A 23,008-nucleotide genomic window follows, 5' to 3' on the forward strand; every position below is an offset into this window, starting at 1 on the left:
TGGACCCACACACACACACACAAAACACCCACACACTTGGATGGGTCCAACTCAGAAAGTGCAGGCATAGCACAAGAATTTAGGAAAGCGCTTAAACAGCTAAAGACGTTTGCAAAGAAGTTTGTGGCTTCCTCTTGCATTGTATTCCTATCTTTATAGGGCCGTTATTTACCTTCGGTATTACCAGTGCTGGTTACAGGGTAGAGGGTACAGGGTAGCCCAGTGTCCCCAATGCTGTTTGTAAATTTGGCATCAATGTGTGACTGGTGACGTGAAGTGTAACAACAATAAACTGCGTTATCTTTTTTGTTATACATAAGGATGTAGTTGCTTGACAGGAGCTTCAAAGCATTATTATATATATATATATATATATATATATATATATATATATATATATATATATATATATATATAGGAACAAAACCTCGTATCTCCAAAATGGTAACTTAACAGGAGAAGCAAAAAACATATTTTACTTGTAATGGAAGTCAATGGAACCAGAATTTTTTCCAAGCCATTTTGGCCTGTTTCTTTTGGTCCATTCATCATGACATTTACAGACAATGTATAAGAGCAACAGACATTTTCAAATTATGCCAAAAGCTGAAAAACGTTTGTTTTGTTCAGACAGCAGCGATATATGTGTTTATATATGTGTACAGTACATTTTTTATGTATTAATGCAATTATGTAGCAGCCGCCATACAATAAGGTGTTCAATCTGCCAGTAGTGTAAATAATTTCCCATAATTAAACACAGGACGCTGAATAAAGCTGTAAACCGTGTTTAAGGTGCTATACTGGCTTCTTACAGAAATTTACAGTGTACTGTTACAGTGGAGCTAACATCTGCAGAACAAAGCTTCTCCAAGTTAAAAGTCATAAATCTGCCAGATCATTCAGGGTTGAAGTGTAAACGTGATGATTAGTATAAAGTAGAAAACTGTATGTGACGTGTGTGAAAGTTTAACGTTACTTTGGCGGAGGACGAAGATGTGGTTTAGGTAAGGGGGTGGGAAGGAGGGTGGGGGAATGCTAGATCCCACTATATAGCTGTGCACTAAATGCTCTAACCATAACCACAGCAGCAAAAACATCAGCGTTGGCCTTTTTTACTGTTGCCTAACAAAAGCTGCAGCTTTGGGTTTTATAAAAATAATCTTTCCTCACTGAAACGAGCCGTTTCAAATGCTGCCTGTTTATCGTGCACTTTATACAAGCCGAACTTTATACGCTGCCTCCACTGCTCGTTAGCAGAAAGTCTAGAAAAATTATATTTATGAATTTCTGAAAGTATGAGAAAAGTAGAATTTTTCATTTCTAATTATGTCCAAGTACAAATCTTCCTAAAGAATACCGGAGTCAGTCCCGTCCACCCATGCCGCTTAGCTACCTTATCGTCGTAGCTCCGGTTCAAAACAAAAACATCTTCAGACACCGAACACATCTCGGCTGATTGGAAACATTTGAAGGACGGGAAAAATTGCGCACATTTCATTTCACAACTATTGCTCGAAGAGCTCTTTTCATAGCTACATGTCGTCTGTAGCTTCAAAGGCCAAGAATCTCTCATTCTGTGGTCCATCTGTCGACTCATTCCTTTCCCGAACGAATCTCAAGCTGCCTCTTTTTCACCTCTTACTCTCTCTCTTTTTCTCTCCCTCCCTCTTTCTATCTCTATCTTTCTAGTTTTTCTCTCCTTTGACAAGTGTTGGATTAAACAGTCAGTTCTCCATCTGGACTCTCCATTCTTTCTCTTCCTCCTCCTCACAAATCTCTCCGTCTTCCCAAGCCAACAAAGTTACAGCAGTTACTTTTGTTTACTTGCTCTATTTTGTTTGGTCTCCAAGTACAAACACAAATCTCTAAAGTGCCACTGAACACAGAGTAAAATATGACCAGTGTGTTTGAGGCTAAACTTGAGCGTTATATAAAACACGGGCGGCACGGTGGCGTGGTGGGTAGCGCTGTCGCCTCACAGCGAGGAGGGCCTGGGTTCGATTCCCTGGCTGGGCGACCGGGGTCCTCTCTGTGTGGAGTTTGCATGTTCTCCCCGTGTCTGCGTGGGTTTCCTCCGGGTTCTCCGGTTTCCTCCCACAGTCCAAAGACATGCAGTCAGGCCAATTGGATGTGCTAAATTGCCCCTAGGTGTGAGTGACTGTCTGTGTCTGTCTGTCTGCCCTGCGATGGACTGGCGACCCATCCAGGGTGTATCCTGCCTTCCGCCCGAAGACTGCTGGGATAGGCTCCAGCACCCCCCCGCGACCCTGACGGAGAAGCGGCTTAGAAAATGGATGGATGGATGGATGATAAAACACGGCTTATAAACAGCTGATCAGGCGTGAGAGCTGTGTGGGTGGGGCTAACCTAACCAGGTAGCGGTGATTAAAGACCCAGGTGTTTTCTTTCTAATTAGGTTAATCTTGTTCCTGCAGACACACAATAAACATGTACATATCCTTTGAAAAATGTTCCAATGACCAATGAATGGCCAATATACACTCATCGGCCACTTTATTAGGTACTTGCTAGGAAAAGGTTGGACCCCCTTTTGCCTTCAGAACTGCCTTAATTCTTCATGGCAGACTTTCAACAAGGTGTTGGAAATGAGATGTTGGTTGGTTATTTGAGTTGCTTTTGCCTTTCTATCATCTGGAACCAGTCTGCCCATTCTCCTCTGACCTCTCACATCAACAAGGCATTTTCGTCCACACAACTGACCGCTCACTGGGTATTTCCTTTCCTTTTTTGGACCGTTCTATGTAAACCCTAGAGATGGTTGTGCGTGAAAATCCCAGTAGATCAGCAGTTTCTGAAATACTCAGACCAGCCCGTCTGGCACCAACAACCACGCCACATTCAAAGTCCCTTAAATCCGCTTTCTTCCCCATTCTGGTGCTCAGTCTGCACTTCAGCAAGTTGTCTTGACCACCTCTACATGCCTAAATGCACTGAGTTGCAGCCATGTGATTGGCTGATTAGCTATTTCTGTTAACAAGCAACCTAATAAAGTGGCCGGTGAGTGTATTTCACCATATTACCTCCTCTTGACATAAACTGGGCATTCCTAATCTTGGATAATGCTTCCATAAGAATTCCCATCACCAAACACAGGGCTGTCATCTTTTGCCCCGCCCACACAAAAGAGTTTCAGAGAAACTTAGAAACTAAGCAAAAGCTACCAAGCTAGACCACCTGTCTGTGGCTGTGTGTCGCCTCTTCGTTCGTTTATGCATGCGCGAACATTGTTCATTCGTCCATTATTTCGCTTCGTCCATCCATCTGTTCATTAATTTCTTCATCCGTCTGTTCGTCCGTGACTTTTTCGTCCAGTTAGTGTCTCATAAAAGCTGGATAAGGATTTTAGTTCCGCATGAGGGGTGGAGCAGGCTAGGAGAGCTGTCAATCAAGCTTCATTTTAGCCACGCCCACACAGTTCTAAGGTCTTTTAGCTAACATGCAGGGCCTTCAGTTCCACCCCTGAAGGCCTAACCAATGGGGGGCTTACTAGTCTGTGTCTATCTAGATATCACAAAAACAAAACACCCTGATTGGATAATTACTTGTTGGGCACTTTAAGATTTTACAGCTGATGTTTCCCACCAAAATTGAGCAATGAAATAAGAGTAGCTAAGATTTGCCAGTAGAACAGGACACAAGGTTAGAGCAGCCACACAAGGTTACCATGCCTAATGCTAAGTGTCAGCTAGAGGGGTATAAAAACCACCAGTATTGCTGTCCATTCTCTGGACTGATGGAGCTCCATCCAGTACGTTTGCGATGAGTTGAAGTGATCTAGAACCGATCATCCAACATCAGTACCTGACCTCAATAATACTCAATCAGATCGTCACAGCTATGTTCCAACCTCTAATGTAAAGCCTGTCCAGAAGAATAAAGACTGTTGCTGCAGCAAAGGAGGACAAACTGCCTATTAATACCCTTCATTTCAGAAGAAACGCTGGAGGAGATGATGTCCAAAACAGTGGACCAGTATGTCACAACCTAAAGCAAGACTAGCTTGAGGAGAGGTCAGCTTGGAGATCCTCTAAAAAGCCCAAAGAGAGGAAGAAAGAGGGAGAAAAGGAGAGTGAGAGGGATGAAAGGATAAGAAGACGGGTGTCTGGGTCTCTGTGCAGCTGCCACAGAAAAAAACAAGCCTGATTATGAAAGGAAAATGAACGTGCAATGAAAAGATCTATTATTCAGTCTTTTCATTCAGTCTTTTCATTCATCAATGATCAGCGCCGCTACTTATACCGCCACAGTTACAGCAGATGGTTAAAAGCATACATCCAGAGCTGCACACTTGCATGCCGGCGCAAATGTTAATGCATTAATAACACATTATGCATGATAAATTGTTAACGCCACAAATTCTCTTAATGTATTTTCCTAGTTTTACCCTTCTATGCATCCATAGTAGGTCAGGCACATTCAATACCTCCAGCACAGGGCTGCGATGGTTAATGGAGTTGTCACGGTAACAGCCTCCAGTGACGGTAAAAACTCATCACTACCAGCACATATTTAACCGAATGTTTCACAGAATCATCTAAAATATGATATAACGTCACAATTTACAGTATTTAGTGTGGCCACTCTTCTTTTCAGGGGAATCACTTTCAGATTTTCAAAGACCCCCAAAGCCTTAGCGTCAGTCTTAGACGTTGGCTGCTTTTTCTGCTACTCATGATCCAAACACATTCATTGGCTTTGTTTACATGCAAAGATTTTTGCCAGTCCAATTGAATACATTCCGATTACAAATTCAGACTGAGGTGTTCATGCTCACTCTACTCAACACTCTGATGAAAATCTTCGTTTATATGCTCACTACAAGTAATCCGATGCAAAATGACACTCATGCGTAGAGAACCATTTAGTGTAGACGTTACTATGACAACCAGTCAGAGTGAGATGAGCAGCAGTGAGCAGTGCTTGCGTTTTTAACTGCTTTAAAATGACGTCAGACTCAGGAAAACATCCTTCACATGTCCTTATTAAAGAAGGCCGAGAGGAAGACATCGTGTTCTGAGACACATAAGCTGGACGTCCCTACCCCCGCCATCTTTTAAAGATCAGAGCATGAACTTCGTCTCCTCTGCAGACCAGTTTCGGTATAAACTCTCACTATGATGCGACGCACATGCAGAACAGGCTTAAACTTTCCGATAGGGAATGTAATCGGATACAGATGTGTACACAGATATTATTCTTCTATTTAACGAATAATTTACAGGATTACCCAGCTCGATCAATCGGATAGAAGCCATATTCTGAATGGCCTCAATCAGCCAAGACTATTCAGACAGAGGTGTTTACATGGACGTATTCTATTCTGATTGAGCTATTAATCGGATTACGAACGGATTATTAGGCTGTATGTAAACGTGGCTATTTATGTTGAGGTCTGGACTCTGGGGTGGTCAATCCACTGTTCGGCTTCTTTGTTAGATGTGTCTGTCTCCTTTTCTCTGTTCTTCTTGATCAGCTACACATCCTTTCAAACCCACAGCACTGAGTGGTCTTCTCACAGTGGCTATTTATGAAACACCTGTGAATGTTTTCTGATCTGAAGCTTGATTTTCTCAGTTTCTCATTAGAATTCTCTCATTCCACCTTAAATGGTGCAGCAGTTACATTCTGGCCCCTTAGGCACCATTTAAGGTGGAACGGGAGAATTTGAAAGAAGCTGGCGAATGAGAAGCGACCTCAGCCTCATAAAAAGCAGAACATTGAGAGAAACTGTTCTACTTTTGAAGAAAAGTTTCCTGCTGGAGATGTGAGAAAATAGGCAAATCTTAATGCAGAGAAAAGTAAGTCTGAGTTTTTGTACTGTACCAGGACATCAGCACATCCTGAGACATATTTACAGCCAAAATGGTAAAATGGGCATAAAATGTTGTGGCTCCCAAGCTGGTTTGATTTTTTTGAAAGGAGAAAATGACTTTTTGAGCTGCTGTTCCCTGGTATAGTCAATGACTCCTTCAGGGAGCCTTTGTTGGGAGGATGTTGAAAACGAGAGAAAACCAGAGGTAAATGTTACTATTTATCTCACTGACCTAATAGCTAGTTGTCTAGTGAGTAAAGGCCTGTCCACAACATGAGCCACGATCACTATGTGACGTGAAGGATGTGGAAATCTGTTTTATACCCTGTGTGCACATGGACTTTTGGAGTCACAGACAATGGTCAGCTTACCTGTGGCCTGCTTCACCTGCTCTAATTTGGCAGCTATTACTCTAGCTCGCCAACTTGGGCCAGCACCGATGTTGATGCCACTAGTTTGGGTCGTTCAGGTTTGAAAGACAATCTGAAAAGTCCATGTCTGAGGGAGACTTTTGGACATTTCGTACATCCACCACTGCCCACATGACCACATGCAGAAAAACAAACTGTTCTATCTGTGGTTATGAGGAGTGATGTCAGATACTCCGGGTCGCTCCATGCAAATTGTGTCTTTCTCATGTTGATGAAATGATAAAAGCTGCCCCCTCTCTCTGTCTCTCTCTCTCTCTCTCTCTCTCTCTCTCTTTCCATTCCATTCTCTCCAAACCATGACAATAAAGGCCAAACACCTGCACAGAAAGAGAGAATGAACGGAAGAGAGCGATGGTATTCATATATCCGTCCCGCCTTTATGCCTGCATTGTGTTCTGTTTCTCTGTGTGAATGGAAACACAGGACTGATAAGCACAATTCTGGAGCAGTAATCAAATTTTGTTTTCATTTGTTTGTTATCAGTAGCATCATTAAAGAATAAAAACAAAGGGATTTCAATGCGTGTCCGGCTCTTTTGATTACTGCCAAGGGCAGTGAATGTGTGTATGTGTTAAGGTCTTTGTGTGGACTGAACGGCCCCAGATTGGCAGGAAAACAAGAGTGTACTGGGACATTCGTTTGAAGCTGTAATGACCGTAAATGCTGAAAATTGTATATTATCTTGAGATATTTCGGTTTCTGCTCAATTGCTTATCTGCTGTATATTTTATTGTGTAATTGTATATAACAACTTAATCGTTTTTAGAGGTTCTGTTTGTTCATTTTTTTGTCATGTGTTATTTAGCATTGTTAGTATTACAGTGAAACTCTGCATTCGTTCCTATTTAATCTTAGTTCATTCTTGCACACAATTCAAATACATTTGAAGTAATAGGGGGCCCCAAAAATGGGATTTCAATTAGGGTCCCCAAATGTTCAGAAATAGCCCAGCTTTGGAGTGTGTGAGTACAAATGAAATGCAAATGTGGAACATTTTCTACGTGATATTCAATTAAATTTTTTACTGATTCTCAAGATACTAAAAATACAGAACAAAAAAACCCTCTTATCTACCCAGTTCCACTGGCGGCTCCTGGAACAATCGGAAGCGGATGAAATGTCACACCTGTTGGAGTGTGACAGACCGTTGATTGGCGTCGAAAAAAAAGATGCCTTTTATTTTTAGCCAGGCCCTTTTGCATGTTTCCAAGGAAACTAGATCTCCGTCTCTCCAGAGGGCTATGAGGGCTAGCCGGTGCCACGGTATGAAAGCCCAATTAGCCACACATTAGTGGGCGGCCGGCGGATATCACTCCGTTGGGTTTTAATAAGCAGTTTGGGTGGCTTTTTGAGTGCTTGCAGGATTTTTTCTTTTTTTTTTTCAATTTTTGGAAAATGGCATGAAAGTGGTTACACATTTTATATATATATATATATATATATATATATATATATATCGGGAATTGCATCAACAGACTTCTCAATCCTACTTGATGTCTTTGCCTTTCTGCCTTCAATTTGTCTGACTTGAATTTCAAAAGCTATAAAGCACACATTGCCAGGAAATACCCAGAAATAAGGGAAGACAATTTGTACCAGTGTCTCATATCTGTCTTGTCATCTTTAATTCAGTCATCTGCCGTCACAGATACATGGCAGGGATGGCAATTTTGTCCCAGTTCTTCTGGAGAGCACTCATTGGACTGAGACTGGTTAATGTCTCTGGACACAGAGGTTTTGTTTACAGGGCTGAGACAAGCTGAAGAGGCTTCAGAAACCATTTTCCCATTGTCTTTTAGACAAGGGGAATCAAGTATACAGGCCCTTTTGTTACCCACTCCAAATTCACTCACGTCTTTTGACTTAACATACTATGTGGACACCTGACCATCACACCTGTATAAGCTTGTTGGACATCCCATTCCTAAACCATGGGCATTAATATGGAGTTGCCCCTCTTTGCAGCTTTAACAGCCTCCACTCTTATGAGAAGAGTCTTTCGACAAGGTTTTGGAGTGTGTCTGAATTTTTGTCCATTCAGTGAAAAGAACACCTGTGATGTGAAGCACTAAACTGGGGAAGAAGACCTGCCTGGGCTCTGTGCAGACCACTGGAGCTTGCCCAGGGGCACAGTCATACTGGTACAGGAATGGCTCTTCCCAAACCCTGAAAAATACTCAGAGAACCATCATCCTTCCTCCACCAAACTTTACTGTTGCCACCATGGATTCCAGTAAGTAGCATTCTCCTGGGAACCCTAGATTTGTCCATCACCCCACCAGGTAGTGAAGCCTGGTTCATCACTGCTCTAGTGGTGGCGTACTTTACACCCCTCCAGCCGACACTTGGCATTGCGTATAGTGATCCTAGGCTAGTGTGGAGCTGCTTAATCATGGAAACCGTTTTAAGCTCCTGATGCAAAGTTCTTGTGCTTAAGTTGCATCTAGAGTCAGTTTGGAACTCTGTAGTGACTGCAGTTTTTATGTGCTGTGCATTTCAGCACTCTGACTTTGTGCTACCGCTTCATGGCTAAGCTGTTGTTGCTCCCAAGTGCTTCCATTTCACAATAATAGCACTTACTGTTGTCTAGGGTGGATCTAGCAGGACAGAGATTTTCCAAACACCTTTGTGGCAAAGGTGGCTTCCTATGACAGTGCCATGTTTAAAATCACTAAGCTCTTCAGTCCGACCCATTCTATTGCCATAGGTTGGCTATGTCCGGGAATTTCTACAGCTGTTAGTGTAGCTGAAGCACCTCAACTTAAAGTAGGTTAAGAAAAACTTTTGTACTTCCTTACAGCAAAATGCAGTATTATTAAATGTGTTCACTCAATAATATGCCTTTTCAGAGTAAATTTTACATGCACTTACATGAAATACACAAAACGAATCGATGCACTTTTAGTACAAGTATACCGTTGATGTAATTAAGTGTGCTTCTCTTTCATAAGGGTGCTTAACTAGGGAAAACAATTAGGATTAAATGGTCTAAGGGAAACAAAGACACCAAACATGTCTTGGACAAAGATGATCTATATCTGAGGTAAAAGGAAAATGCCTAAGGACACCTTTAACGGTTGTCCATATCAGAAGTTACCCATTTCAGCGGGCTGAACACCCAAGAACGAAAACGATCGGCTTCTGTAATTATGATGGGTCAACAAATGAATAATTACACAGGAATAAAGAAATGTCAAGTGTTCTGAAGCTGTTTATTCTGTGAAGGGATTAGAACCGTCCTTAACCTCCACTAAAGATCTAAGCCAGAGGAAGGAGAGAGGAAGAGAGGGGGAGAGAGGGGTGGAGATTAGGAGTGGAGAAGGAGAAGAGAGAGTGAGAGAGAGAGAAGGATGAGAGGAGATGAAAAGGAAGGCCGGAGCTGAGTGCAGGTACTCAGGTATCGTTCTCCGAGAGGAGTAATCCTTCAGCCTCGCTTTGATCCCCACTGAGCCTCTTACTGTATACCAATGTGTGTGTGTGGTTTGTCTTCTACCACGTTGACTTCTCTACTCACTGTGCAGTTGTAATATTTTATATATTTATTTGCGTATTTACTTTTTTTTGTTTTATTTTAGAAATCAGGCTTCTATGGAAAAACTGATGTCCTTTTTGTTCCTGATATTAAAGGGACAATCTGACCAAAATGAAAAATAACCCTTGCTACACTTCTTGTAAATGTGCTTACGTGCATCCTCTGGCATGGCCGCAGTCATTTCTAGAATGAAATTTTCAGACTTAAACACTAATTCATACACTCTAAGAAAAAAAGGTACAACACTGTCACTGGGGCAGTACCCTTCTTGTCACTGGGGTGGTACCCTCAGGGGTACCTTTAGTCAGGGAACATAATTGTACCATAATCCACTGAAATAATATTTTATTATTACAACTATAAGTTGTACTGACTCCACACACCCTGTCTTGCCTCCAGGCTTCTAATTAAATGGTTCTGTTTTAAAACATTAGTTTATAAAATTATACAAATATCCACTTTGCCACTGGGAAAAACGTGTTTGAGGTTTGACCTTAAAACCACTGTAGAACCTTTGCAGGAACGTTTGCACTGTTTGTACCTTGATGAACGAATCACGTACCTGCACGGTGCCTTTATTTCTAACAGTGTATTATTATAATAATATGAGCTACGACAACTATCCAGCTAACCCCATATATGTGGAACTGTAACGGGGAGCAAAGAGGTAAGCGTCTTTTATTAAGGGCAAATCTAGGGTCGTGGTCCATACAGTCCAGGTTCAAATGGCCAATACAGAGAGCAGGAGGAATGCAGGCAAAATTGGGTGGAATATGTCCCCAAAAAGTGAGTGGGTGTACTGCTTCAGTACTGCTGCAGTAACAGTACTCTTACTCCTTAAGTAAGAAACTGTTACTGCCACAGGTGGAAATTAAGGAGAGTTTTAAATGCTTAATTATACAAAATAATGTTTGAAATAGTTTGAGGTCATTTAAGAATGAACAATCGGTGGGAAAAGTGCTGAAAACTTCTACTTAAGCAAGAGAACTGTTACAGTCATTGGAGCAAAATTCCGGGAGGAAGGGAGGGGACATACGTTACACCCACTTTTTGAAATAACAAAGACAATTTTTTGAATAGACCAGAGGTGGAAGGAAAATTGAAGATTCCTTACAAGAATACTTTCATTGCCGTCGGTGCAGATTTAGGCGATGGTGGGGACGGAGGGGCAGATTTCATCCACTTTTTGAAATAATATGAGACCATTTTTTAACAGATCTGGGGTTGAAAGAACGCTAAAGCAGGAATATCTAGTATTCTGTCCACCAATAACCTTTACAAAATGATCTTGCAATGTTTCAAAATGCGGGTGAAACATGTCCCTCCTACCCCTCCCCTGAATTTCCACCAATGAATCTTACTTAAGCAGGAATTTTCAACAGACCTTCCACTCCTAGTCTATCCTAATGTGGGTGGGACTTGTCCCCCTCATCCCTCCCCAAGTTTGCACTAATGGCTGTAACGGTTGGAATCCAGTACTCTTTCCAGCCATAATCTATTCTAAAATCGCCTCACACTATTTCAAAAAGTGAGTAAGGCATGTCCCCCATTCATACTCCCCTGAACCTGCACCAATGACTCTTACTTAAGTAGGATTTTTCACCACTCTTTCCACCCCTGGTCTATTCTAAAAGAGCAGTGACGCCACTAGACATTTCTTTAGTGGTCACATTGCCTCAAACACATTCTCACAGTAATGTCTAGAGGCACTGCTGCTCTTTTGTGAGAGCCCAGGCACTTAATCAACCCTGTCCATTTTAATAAAACAGTGTTTACGGGGCTGCACTGCTGTGGATTACCTCCATTCTCTCCACTCTGGGGCCAGAATATTACATCTGTCAAAATGGCAGCGAAGCCCACTGAAGGTTTTATCCAGCTTTTTGTCGGTTATTTGTATGATCCACTCCCTGGGCACTTTATTATAAGCCCTTGTCTTGTGGCTCAGCCTTGCTGCTGTAGTTAGAGATGGCAGTCTATCTGCTGGGCAGTCTGTTGGGCTGGAGGTTAGGGATCCAGCCTCGTGACCGGAAGGTCGCCGGTTCAATCCCCAGAGCTGACAGCACATGACTGAGGTGTCCTTGAGCAAGACGCCTAACCCCCAACTGCTCCCCGGGCGCTGCGGATTGGGCTGCCCACCGCTCCGGGCAAGTGCCCCCTAGTGTGTATGTGGTGTTTCACTGCCCAGATGGGTTAAATGCGGAGGTGAAATTTCCCCGTTGTGGGACTAATAAGGGTCACTTAATCTTAATCTTTTGATGCACAGTGTTAGCCATCTTCTTATCCCTTCATCAGTGGTCAATATGTGGACATTGGTGGCCCAATCTCAACCCTGACATATGTAAAGAACCAGTAACGTCCATTGCTGAGAAATGGATCACCAACCAAAGGAATTTTGGTCAGAAACTGGGGACAGAGGGAGGCTGATAACACTTGCATCAACAGATGGTCTATAGTCTGTGATTGTACCTTTATAGTGGGCCTAAAAGAGAGGTGGTGCTCATATAGTGAACAGTGAGTGAGGCACAAGGTAGTGGACAGTGCATGTAGAGGCTGGATTGACATGAACTTGTCCCACACGATCTGATCCACTGGCTGATGAATGGATGAATCCCATTGTGCAGGAAATGTCAGACACACTGATAGACATCCTGTGTTTTCATTGTGCTGTGGATCAGATGGCTGGTGTATCGGTATCAGAGCTTTATCAGCTTTTGACTGACACTTACACAGATCTCTGTCCTGACCACCTCATTTTGTTTGAACCTTTAACTGGAATTCCACCCTGTACTCCTCCCTCTCTCTGACTGTCCGTCATGAGAGATGTACTTTCTGACAGTGGAGTGTTCTTCAAGACAAAAAGCTTATAACAGGCCATCAAACTTTCCATGCAAGGCCCACAGACGCTTTCTTCTGTAGCTATTACTGGAAAACTAGGGATCTCTTACAAAGGTTAGAGTCAGTTATTCATTTCGTATTATATTAATTTTCCATATGTGTGAAATGCCACACTGTTAGTGTGATTTAGATTCTACACTTGATTGGAACGAGTCATGTTCTGTGTGAAACAATCCATAATTTTATAATAGTTACTGGATAGTTTATGGTACTTACTGAGTACTTCATGAAAGTAACTAGATTATAGTAGTATATGGGTAATTATTCATAATAAATACTGAATAATTCAAAGCAGTTACTAAATAATTCAGTGCTTACGGTCACAGTAGTTATTGCAACATTCACAGTTGTTACTGAATAACTGAGCGCAGTTACTGAATAAGTATCAGTAGTTACTGAACAATACTGGAAAACTGATAGTATTTACTGAATAATATATAGTAGTTACCAAATAATTGAAAGTATTTCCTGAATAATATAGAGTTGTTACTTAATAACTGTTAGAAGTTACTGCCTGATAGTTTTTACTGAATAATTGACAGTATTTACTGAAGATTCATAGTATTTCCTGAATAATATATAGTAGTTACTAAATAATTGTTAGTAGTTGAATGATTGAGTAGTGAATAATTGAAAGTAGTTCCTGAATAATTTATAGTATTTACTGTATTACTATCTTTACATTTGATTAACATCACATATTATTTAATATTATAATTAATTCATTATAATTGTTATTTATTATTAATTATAATTATTTAAATGTATATAATTAATCAGCACAAGTCAACAGCTTCACATATTAAATTCAGATCATACCAAAATATCTCTCCTGCTTACAAACTTCTACTTAATACCTAAGAAAAGCAACAGCAAAGCGTTACATATGAGTGATTAATGGTGATTAAAACTGCAATTAGGGGTCAAAAACAAGCAGCTGACTGTGATTAACTGCACAAAATAATGTGTTCAATCACAATTCATTACTTTAATCATTTAACAGCCCAATTTTAAACTCACAAAAGTATAGGGGCTCGTATTCCTGTGTGTTTTTGTGTTTGTCCATTTGTGCTGGCCACATCAGGACTGAACGGATAATCTACCGTTAAGGAGGCTGACATACACATTCCACCTTATCCCGTTTCCAATTCTGGGGTTTCCAATCGGATTTTCTGTGGAATTGCCTCCCTTTCCAGTTCCCCTGAGCTCCGGAATCCTCCAACATTGTCCAGCTTTTTCCATCCCAACGTTCTGAAGCCAAATCACCTTAAGATGGCCTTATGTCTACAGCTCAATGATGTGGAATAGGCCCATTAGACCTTCAGAACTCTCGGTTATTGCTGCCAATAGCAAAAACGTGCTACAATTTTATTACCCACTTCTCAGTGATAACTCACTGAAATAATTCCATGCTGCTCCACTCACTGACCACTTTATGAGTGCCATCCATGTCTTATGTTCATGGAGGACGGGGCAGAGGTTTGCAACCCCTCCAACAGTTATAAGCCAACCATATAACCCCAAGAAATAAACAAATAAATGACTTGATAAAATATTGGCTTTACTGATCTACTGATAAAACAAATACTATTTTAATTCATTTTAATTTACATTACTTATAGTACTTAATTTACATTTATTTATAGAGTATAACTGTAATTACATGTACATACTAATACATGTTAATATTTATTACTTTTATTTCCCCCTCTCATTGTCCTAATAAACTTCATATACGTTTTGTTTCTGGATATATAGTAATTTTGTATATTTCCAAAAGTTGTATAAAGCCATTTCTTTCTTAAGGCTGCATGCTTACGGACCCCCAAAGGAGGTCCTATTCAGCCCCCTCAGTGCTCAACCCAACACCCTTGGCATCACCACCCTTGGACACCTGGGTATTATTATGGTATTGCCCCCATCAATATTTTGGAGCCTTTGTGAGGTCAGGTACTGATGGTGGATGAGAAGGCCTGGCTCACAGTCTGCGTTCCAATTCATCTCCAAGGTTTCCAGTGGAGTTAAGGTCAGGGCTCTGTGCAGGCCACTGGAGTTCCTCCACACTAAACTCATCACACCATCTCTTTATGGAACTCACTTCATGCTGAAACAGGAAAGGGCTTTACACCACTCCAGCTGGTGCTTGGCATTGCAGATAGAGATGTTAGGCTTGTGCGCAGCTGCTCAGCCATGGAAACCCATTTTATGAATCTACCAACACACAGTTCTTGTGCTGATGTTGCTTCTAGACGCAGTTAGGAACTCTGTAGGGAGTGATGAAACAGAGGACAGGCATGGCCTACCACTTTGTGGCTGAGCTCTTGTTGCTCTTAGATGCTTTCATTTCACAATAATATCACTTAAAGTTGAATGGGGCAGATCTAGCAGAGCAGAAATTTCACAAACTAACACACGACAAAGGCAGCATCCTTTGGCAGATCTTCAGTACTGCCTGTGTTTGTCTATGGAGACTGCATGGCTATCTGCTTGATTTTACACACCTGTTAACTGTTAATGAGTGTGGGTCAAGCACCTGAACTCAATAAACAATTTTTGTCCGTATAACGTAGGATTGCAATTATAGACTGTAGCTCATCTACTGATGCACACTTATCCACCCTCCCTCTTCCTGCCTGGTCAGTTATTATTTGTGTGGTGGACCTTTCTCAGCACATCAGCAACACAGTGGTGTTGCTTGGTTTTTTACCCATCAGTGTCACTGCTTGGTTGAGAGTGGTCCACCGCCCAAAAACATCCAGCTCTGTGGTCAGAAACTGACCACTAAGGAAGGGCGGAAGGATGACTAACCCAAACTGTGAGTGTGAGTGGATGATATAAAAGAGTCAGAACTCTAGAACCAAGAAAATAGATTTAAATACAGACTGCAGTGATGATTGGCAAACACATCAAAGGGCGAATGTGGGTGAGGATGCTACTGCCTGTGAGTCACGGTTTAAATATATGAGTCATAGGGAAAGGTCACTTACAGACAATATATCCATGATGAAAGGAATAGAGAAATGAGACAAAAGTACTTCCCTCAGCCTTGAAGTCTATTTCATTCACGTTGCCTTTGGGTTCCACGTTAAAGCAGAGCTTCCGGACATGGATACCCATCTGCGCTAATACGTTATCCCATATATATTCAACATAAACACACCAACAAGACACTTAGTTAAATACATCTCCTTGTTTCTATGCTCACTGTCCATGTTATCAGCACCACTGACCATATATGTGCACTTTGTAGTTCTACAGTTACACACTGTAGTCCATCTGATACTTTGGTAGCCACCTTTTACCCTGCTCTTAAGTGGTCAGGACCCCCACAGATCAGATCTGGGTCCTGTGACCACTGATGAAGGACTAGAGGTTGACCAACACAAACTGTGCAGCAGCAGATGAGCTGTCATCTCTGACTTTACACCTACAAGGTGGACCGACAAGGTAGGAGTGTCTAATAGAGCGGACAGTGAGAGGACACAGTGTTTAAAAACTCCAGCAGCACTGCTGTGTCTGATCCACTCAGACCAGCTCAACACACACTAAACACACCACCACATCAGTAGTACTGCAGTGCTGAGAATGATCCACCAAATAATACCTGCTCTCTGGGGGTCCTGAACATGAAGTGCACCTACGGCAAGTGGAGCTGATAAAATGGACAATGGTGTTAATGAAGTGACTGCCGGGGGTGTTTGTATATATTTGTATAGCTTGTTTTTCTCTGGTTTTACAAGATCTCTCTCTTTCACACACACACACAGACACACACACACACACACACACACACACACACACAAACACACCTAATCGAACTGGATTCTGCCTCAGTTCACGTGGATGAACTCTCAGGTCACTGCCCTCTAGAATGCTATTAATATCACTTACCTACACACCCTCACTCACACAGAAAAAGCATGGATGAATGGGTGGATAATAAAAGATGTATTGATCAGCCATCTGCTGCTGAATATAGACGCCTGACAAGCAAACACACTCAGAGAAAGAGAGATGGAGGAAGAAACAGACAGGAGGACAGAAGCAGAGGAAATTGAAGACATAAATTAAAGAGCTAAATCACTGGGAAAGGCAGGATTGTGATTGTGTGCACGCTTAATTTGTACGGTCCGCGTCCGGCTGTGCTGCTGTGTTTACAGATGATGTCATAAATCTGCCGCTGGGTTGTGCTTTAGAGACATGGAGCAGTCTCCAGCTTATTGAAGCTCACGCTTTACGAGCATCCACTCTAGTGAATGGAAGGTTCAGTTCACCAAACCGATTCTTTCAACGCATGCTTTTCAAGGATTTGATGCTTTATGGTTAAACCAAATGTTTTATTAAGAAAATTGATTTAATAATGAATGTGAAAGACTACTAGGCTATAATAATGACCATGTAATTACCTGGGGAAGTGATGGTACCAGGATGCATTGAGGGAAGAAGACAACCTTTTGGAGGGACTGTGTGATGCCTTGGGATTTTTTTTGCTGGGAAACCTTGGGTCTAGTTTGACAATTTGTAGATGTCAATTTGACATGTGCCACCTACCTAAACAGACCAAGGTTGCAGAACAAGTACACCTGCCAATGTTGTGCCACGAATGGTGTGGTAATGGCCCCTTTCAGCAGGATAATGCACCCAGCCACACTGCATATAATGGGCCTCATTTGCCAATATCCAATATTCAAGTGTATCCTAAAATTTGTTCTTGAGAAAGGTCCTGAGAAAAAGTCTATGTCAGATTCATGATGTGGTCTTATACCAGATAATTGCTCACACCTTTGGGCTCTTGAATGTGTGTTGATTCTGTTCTTACCTACAAACAAATCCCAAATCAGAAAACAGTGAATGTCTGAATGTTGTAAAAACTGCGAAAGAGGGTTTTAAGAAGAAATTTCTCATTAAGAATGAGGCCCATTGTTCAGGAATGGTTTGAGGAACATGATGAAGAGTTCATCGTGTTCCTCCGAATTCCCTAGATCTCAATCCTATCAAGCATCTGTGGGATGTGCTGGAACAACAAGTGTGATCTGCAGTGCCTCCAACTTGCAACATACAGAACTTAAGGAATTTGTTGCCAACGTATTGGCGACATATACCACAGGGGACCTACAGACAGTCCATGCCTTGGCGTGTTAGGCACGACCAAAGGCAAGCTCGCAGGTGGTTATAATGTTTTAGCTCTTTGGTGTAGGAAGTATGGAAATTAAGCTGCAAAAACAGCCCATTTTCTACTCGGTGTTTTTGTCATGTCACGAAAACCACTTTGCATATATCCATCTATTCAGCCTACAACATTTTGCTCTGCCAATTCACACTAAAGAAGTGTTTCAGCCTGGACTGCTTTTTGATTGAGGCACAATACCCAACATTGCTGGTTGTGGAAGTTTGAATGGCTGCAATGTTATGCAAATTCCAGAAGTGTCTGTCAGTCAGAGGTACAAATGTCTGGGACGCATGAAGCTGGTTTCTTATTTGAATTTTCTGTTCCACCTTAAGTGGTGCAGAAGTTATTCAGATGCCTTTTTGATGAACCAGTTGATCAAAAAGGAAGCGGTTAATTGTGTGAAAAAATAATGTAAAACAGAGAAGAACAAGATGAGGAGTAAAAGCTTAAAGGTAGAAGTATTTAGTAGTAGTTGGACAACTAGAAATAGTGGCTCTGTCTAATGAAGCAGACTCTGATTAATCCAGGATTAGTTACTCAGACTTTATCTCACCACTCACAGAAAGAGCCTGCTCTAGACTAGGTAGTTCTCAGTGACCTAATGGACTAGCCATGCAAACTCTGTAATAGGAAGCATCTTGAGGATAATGTGCAAGACTTGGTAGATAAAACTGCATCGGCATCCTTCGCTTTCTACTGAACATCACTGAAGAGTTGGCCACATCTCACCACATCTGATGGGAGTTCACGGAGGAAAAAGATCCTTTTCACTTTGAAAGTCAGTGGATACTTTTGACGAGCCAGTTGCAGGATCTTCTCCCTCAGTCAGCAGTTATGGACCCTAGTAACCATTACCCGCAGGTGGGCCGAGCCCACAGATGACTGCCCTCAAAGCGGATGAGCACAATCAATTTCCAGAGGCTTACAGATGTTCTCAGCCCCCAGCAAGTCAGGAACATGCCTGGGTAGGAATTTCTTTCTCAATTTTTTCAGGAAAAACATGTTCTGGTGCCTAGAACATCCCTCCAGATCAATCACCTCATTGTTATTCTCTGCTTGCAGCTACTGCCAGACCTGATCTGACTTGACTAGCCAGCTTTCCTGCTTGTTCTTGGTCAGCTTCATGCCAGCAATCCGACTGCTGTGATCACTGAGAGCAGTCTGTGTGGCCTGTGGAGTTGGCTCCAAGCTGTGGAATCGGTCATTCATCTTGCAGCTCATTTAATGAATGGCAGAGTGAATGTCTGATATGCCTGGATTAGCCTCTTAGGTTACCAGGCTGCGCTTGTGAGCCTACTTCTGACTCATTTGATGGTTCCTCCTTTGGTTTGGTCATTTTGTGACTTGAAAATTACAACACCAGAAACTTAAACAGGAAGGCGTGGTGAGAACTCAACTCTTTAACTTGAATTTCAATCAGTGGAGGGGAGCTGTGTAGCCTTTAGCATACTAACTAGCCAGCTAGGAGATCAAAGTGATTGTTGTATCAGTAGTCATATAGAACAAATGGAGTGGTTCATAACTTAAAGTCCAGCAAATTGAACGTTATAGCGTTTTAAAGCAGTTTATTGCTATAGCTTAAAAAACAGCTTTGTCCACCATTATTTTGGAGTTCGGAAAGGGAAACAGACCAGGTTGAATTGATTTCTGGGTAAGTTCTGCTGGTCAAGTTGTGACTTGTGGTCAGTTGGTCCCTCATGCCTCCAAGGGCTCATTTAACACCCCTCACTTGAGATAATAAAGCAAAGGAACAGTGCTTAGGATGGAGCCTGTGGATTCCCCCAGGTCAAATGATGAGGTCAAGTGGACAAGGGCTTATTAAAACTATGGTTTTAATGATCGCTAACTGCCCCCCCCCCCACCTGACCATACCATTGACATACATATGATGTAACAGTGGTTGGGATAGTGTAGTGGGTAACACCTCTGCCTTCTATGATGTAGACTGGGGTTCAATCCCCCACCTGGACAAACACCCTACACTATACCAATAAGAGTCCTTGGGCAAGACACCTAACACCGCCTTCACCTACCTGTGTGAATTGATCAAGTCGCTCTGGATAAAAGCGTCTGCCAAATGCCGTAAATGTTCACAGCCTTACCTGAGTTTGCCTTCAGCATGGAGCTCATGGGGTGGATCATCGCACACCATCTGAGACTCCGCCTTCAATAGGTACACAAACACACTCTCCTGAAAAACATACATAATCACAAATCAGATGAGTATAAAACAGAAAGTAAATGATCATTCACTTTCCTCTATTCTCCACATCATCAAAACTGTGGAACAACACAGAAAACAGGAAAAGCAACACAAAGCTGTCTTCTTATTTAGCATTTTCAAAGCAGCCTCATTTGTCTTGATGCCGCTTTACACATTAAAGCAGCTTCAGAAAAAGCCACCTGAGATGCTCTTTCAACATGCCAAAAGGGGAATATTCACTGGCTTTCTACAACCCCAATTCCAATGGAGTTGGGTTGCGTACAACGTAAATAAAAACAGAATACGATGATATGAAAATCCTTTTCAACCTATATTCAATTGAATACACTACAAAGACAAGATATTTAATGTTCAAACGGATAAACTTTTTTGTTTTTTGCAAATATTCACTCATTTTGAATTTGATTCCTGCAACATGTTCCAAAGAAGTTGGGACAGGGGCAACAAAAGACTGGAAAAGTTGAGGAATGCTCAAAAAACAACTGTTTGGAACATTCCACAGGTGAACAGGTTAATTGTAAACAGGTGAGTGTCATGATTGGGTATAAAGGGAGCATCCCTGAAAGGCTGTCATTCACAAGCAAGGATGGGGTGAGGTTCACCACTTTGTGAACAACTGCGTGAGCAAATAGTCCAACAGTTTAAGAACAATGTTTCTCAACATGCAATTGCAAGGAATTTATGGATTTCATCATCTACAGTCCAGAATATCATCAAAAGATTCAGAGAATCTGGAGAAATCTCTGCAAGTAAGCGGCAAGGCAGAAAACTGACATTGATTGCCCGTGACCTTCGATCCCTCAGGCGGCACTGCATTAAAAACCGACATCATTCTGTTACCAAAGCAGATGAGCACGATCAATTTCCAAAGGCTTATAGATGTTCTCAGCCCCCAGCAAGTCAGGAACATATCTGGGTATGAACTCCTTTCTCAGTTTTTTCAGGAAAAACATGTTCTGGTGCCTAGAACATCCCTCCAGATCAATCACCTCATTGTTATTCTCTGCTTGCAGCTGTGGTTCATATTATCACATGCGTTCAGGAACACTTCAGAAAACCACTGTCAGTGAACTCAGTTCGTCGCTGACATCTACAAGTACAAGTTAAAACTCTGCCTTGCAAAGCGAAAGCCAGATATCAACAACACCAAGAAACGCTGCCGCCTTCTCTGGGCCCGAGCTCATCTGAGATGGACTGACGCAAAGTGGAAAAGTGTCCTGTGGTCTGACGAGTCCAGACTTCAAATATTTTTTGGAAATCATGGACGTCGTGTCCTCAGGGCCAAAGAGGAAAAGGACTGTCTGGATTGTTTTCAGCGCAAAGTTCAAAAGCCAGCAACTCTGATGGTGTGGGGGTGTGTTAGTGCCCATGGCATGGGTAACTTGCACATCTGTGAAGGCACCATTAATGCTGAAAGGTACATACAGGTTTTGGAGCAACATATGCTGCCATCCAAGCAATGTCTTTTTCAGGAACGTCCTGCTTATTTCAGCAAGATGCTGAAATGCCAAGCCACATTCTGCACGTGTTACAACAGCGTGGCTTCATAGTAAAAGAGTGCCTGCAGTCCAGACCTGTCTCCCATTGAAAATGTGTGGCGCATTATGAAGCGCAAAAGTCGACAACGGAGACCCCGGACTGTTGAGCAACTTAAGTTGTACAGCAAGCAAGAATGGGAAAGAATTCCACCTGCAAAGCTTCAATAATTAGTGTCCTCAGTTCCCAAACGCTTATTGAGTGTTGATAAAAGGAAAGGTGATGTAACACAGTGGTAAACATGCCCCTGATCCAACTTCTTTGGAACATGTTGCAGGCATCAAATTCAAAATGAGCGAATATTTGCAAAAAACAATAAAGTTTATCCGTTTGAACATTAAATATCTTGTCTTTGTAGTGTATTCAACTGAATATAGGTTGAAAAGGATTTTCAAATCATCGTATTCTGTTTTTATTTATGTTTTACACAACATCCCAACTTCATCTGGAAAAAAAAAAAAAACCTGCAATTTCCCCCTGGGATCAATAAAGGAATCTGAATCTGAATTGGAATTGGGGTTGTAAAAACGTCTGCATAATTAAGTGATTAAGACGTAAAGGAAGACATTCAGAGGGGTGGGTTTAATATGAAATGCTTTGTTTTAGGCAAGATTGTCCACAGTGGTGATGATGGGAACCAGACATCTGATCATTTGAATGCCTCTAAAAGGAACCTCACAGAAAGTTATTAAACAGAGTGGTTATTAATATGTTGCCTAGTGTCTAAAATATTCTTTCATCTTAGTTTTGGTGTAAGATGTTAGTCTATAACAATTTTTAAAATCTATTCATGGCAAAATTGTCCCCAAAGACAACTTTCTCAAATTTACACTATTTTACCATTATTAACATAATGTTTAAAAGGTCAGAAGACCTGTGTAGTTTTAATGGTCAGAACATAAAAACTGGACTCTGGAACAGTGAAAACGTTCTCTGGAGTGATCAATCATGCTTCACTATCTGGCAGCATGATGGACAAATCTGGGTTTGGCGGGTGGAGGGAGAACACTACCTACTGGAATGTATAGAGCCAACTGTGAAGTTTGGTGGAGGAGGGATAACAAGTCTGGGGCTCTTTTTCAGGGTTTGGGCCCCTCAGTTCCAGTGAAGGCTACAACTGACCTATGGTCTTCTCCTCAACCCCACTGAACACCTTTAGGATGAAATGGGCACAAATTCCTATAGATACACTCCAAAATCTTGTGCAAGGCCAATGCCATATTAATGCTCATCGTTTTGGAACGGCATGTCCTACAAGCTCATACAGGTGTGAAGGTCAGATGTCCACATACTTCTGGCTTCTCAAAATTATTTGGAGGTTTTTCGAGAACTTTCAATGAGTACAAAGCTTTATAGAATTTGCTATAGGTGTTCTTAATTCTTG

At 41.7% G+C, this 23,008-nt stretch overlaps 1 protein-coding gene across 4 annotated transcripts in view; it reads right to left on the reverse strand.

The window, feature by feature from the left end:
* The window catches only part of LOC108412515 (cGMP-dependent 3',5'-cyclic phosphodiesterase), a 353,372-nt gene that overhangs the window by 77,806 nt on the left and 252,558 nt on the right, over positions 1 to 23,008 (reverse strand). For all 4 annotated transcript variants that reach the window (XM_037546672.1, XM_037546671.1, XM_037546673.1 and 1 more), the window contains one exon: positions 19,967 to 20,055. In XM_037546672.1, the coding sequence (XP_037402569.1) occupies positions 19,967 to 20,055 (89 nt within the window). The remainder of the gene's footprint in view (positions 1 to 19,966; positions 20,056 to 23,008) is intronic.

Source organism: Pygocentrus nattereri, chromosome 17 (assembly GCF_015220715.1).
Source record: "Pygocentrus nattereri isolate fPygNat1 chromosome 17, fPygNat1.pri, whole genome shotgun sequence".
NCBI lineage: Eukaryota > Metazoa > Chordata > Actinopteri > Characiformes > Serrasalmidae > Pygocentrus > Pygocentrus nattereri.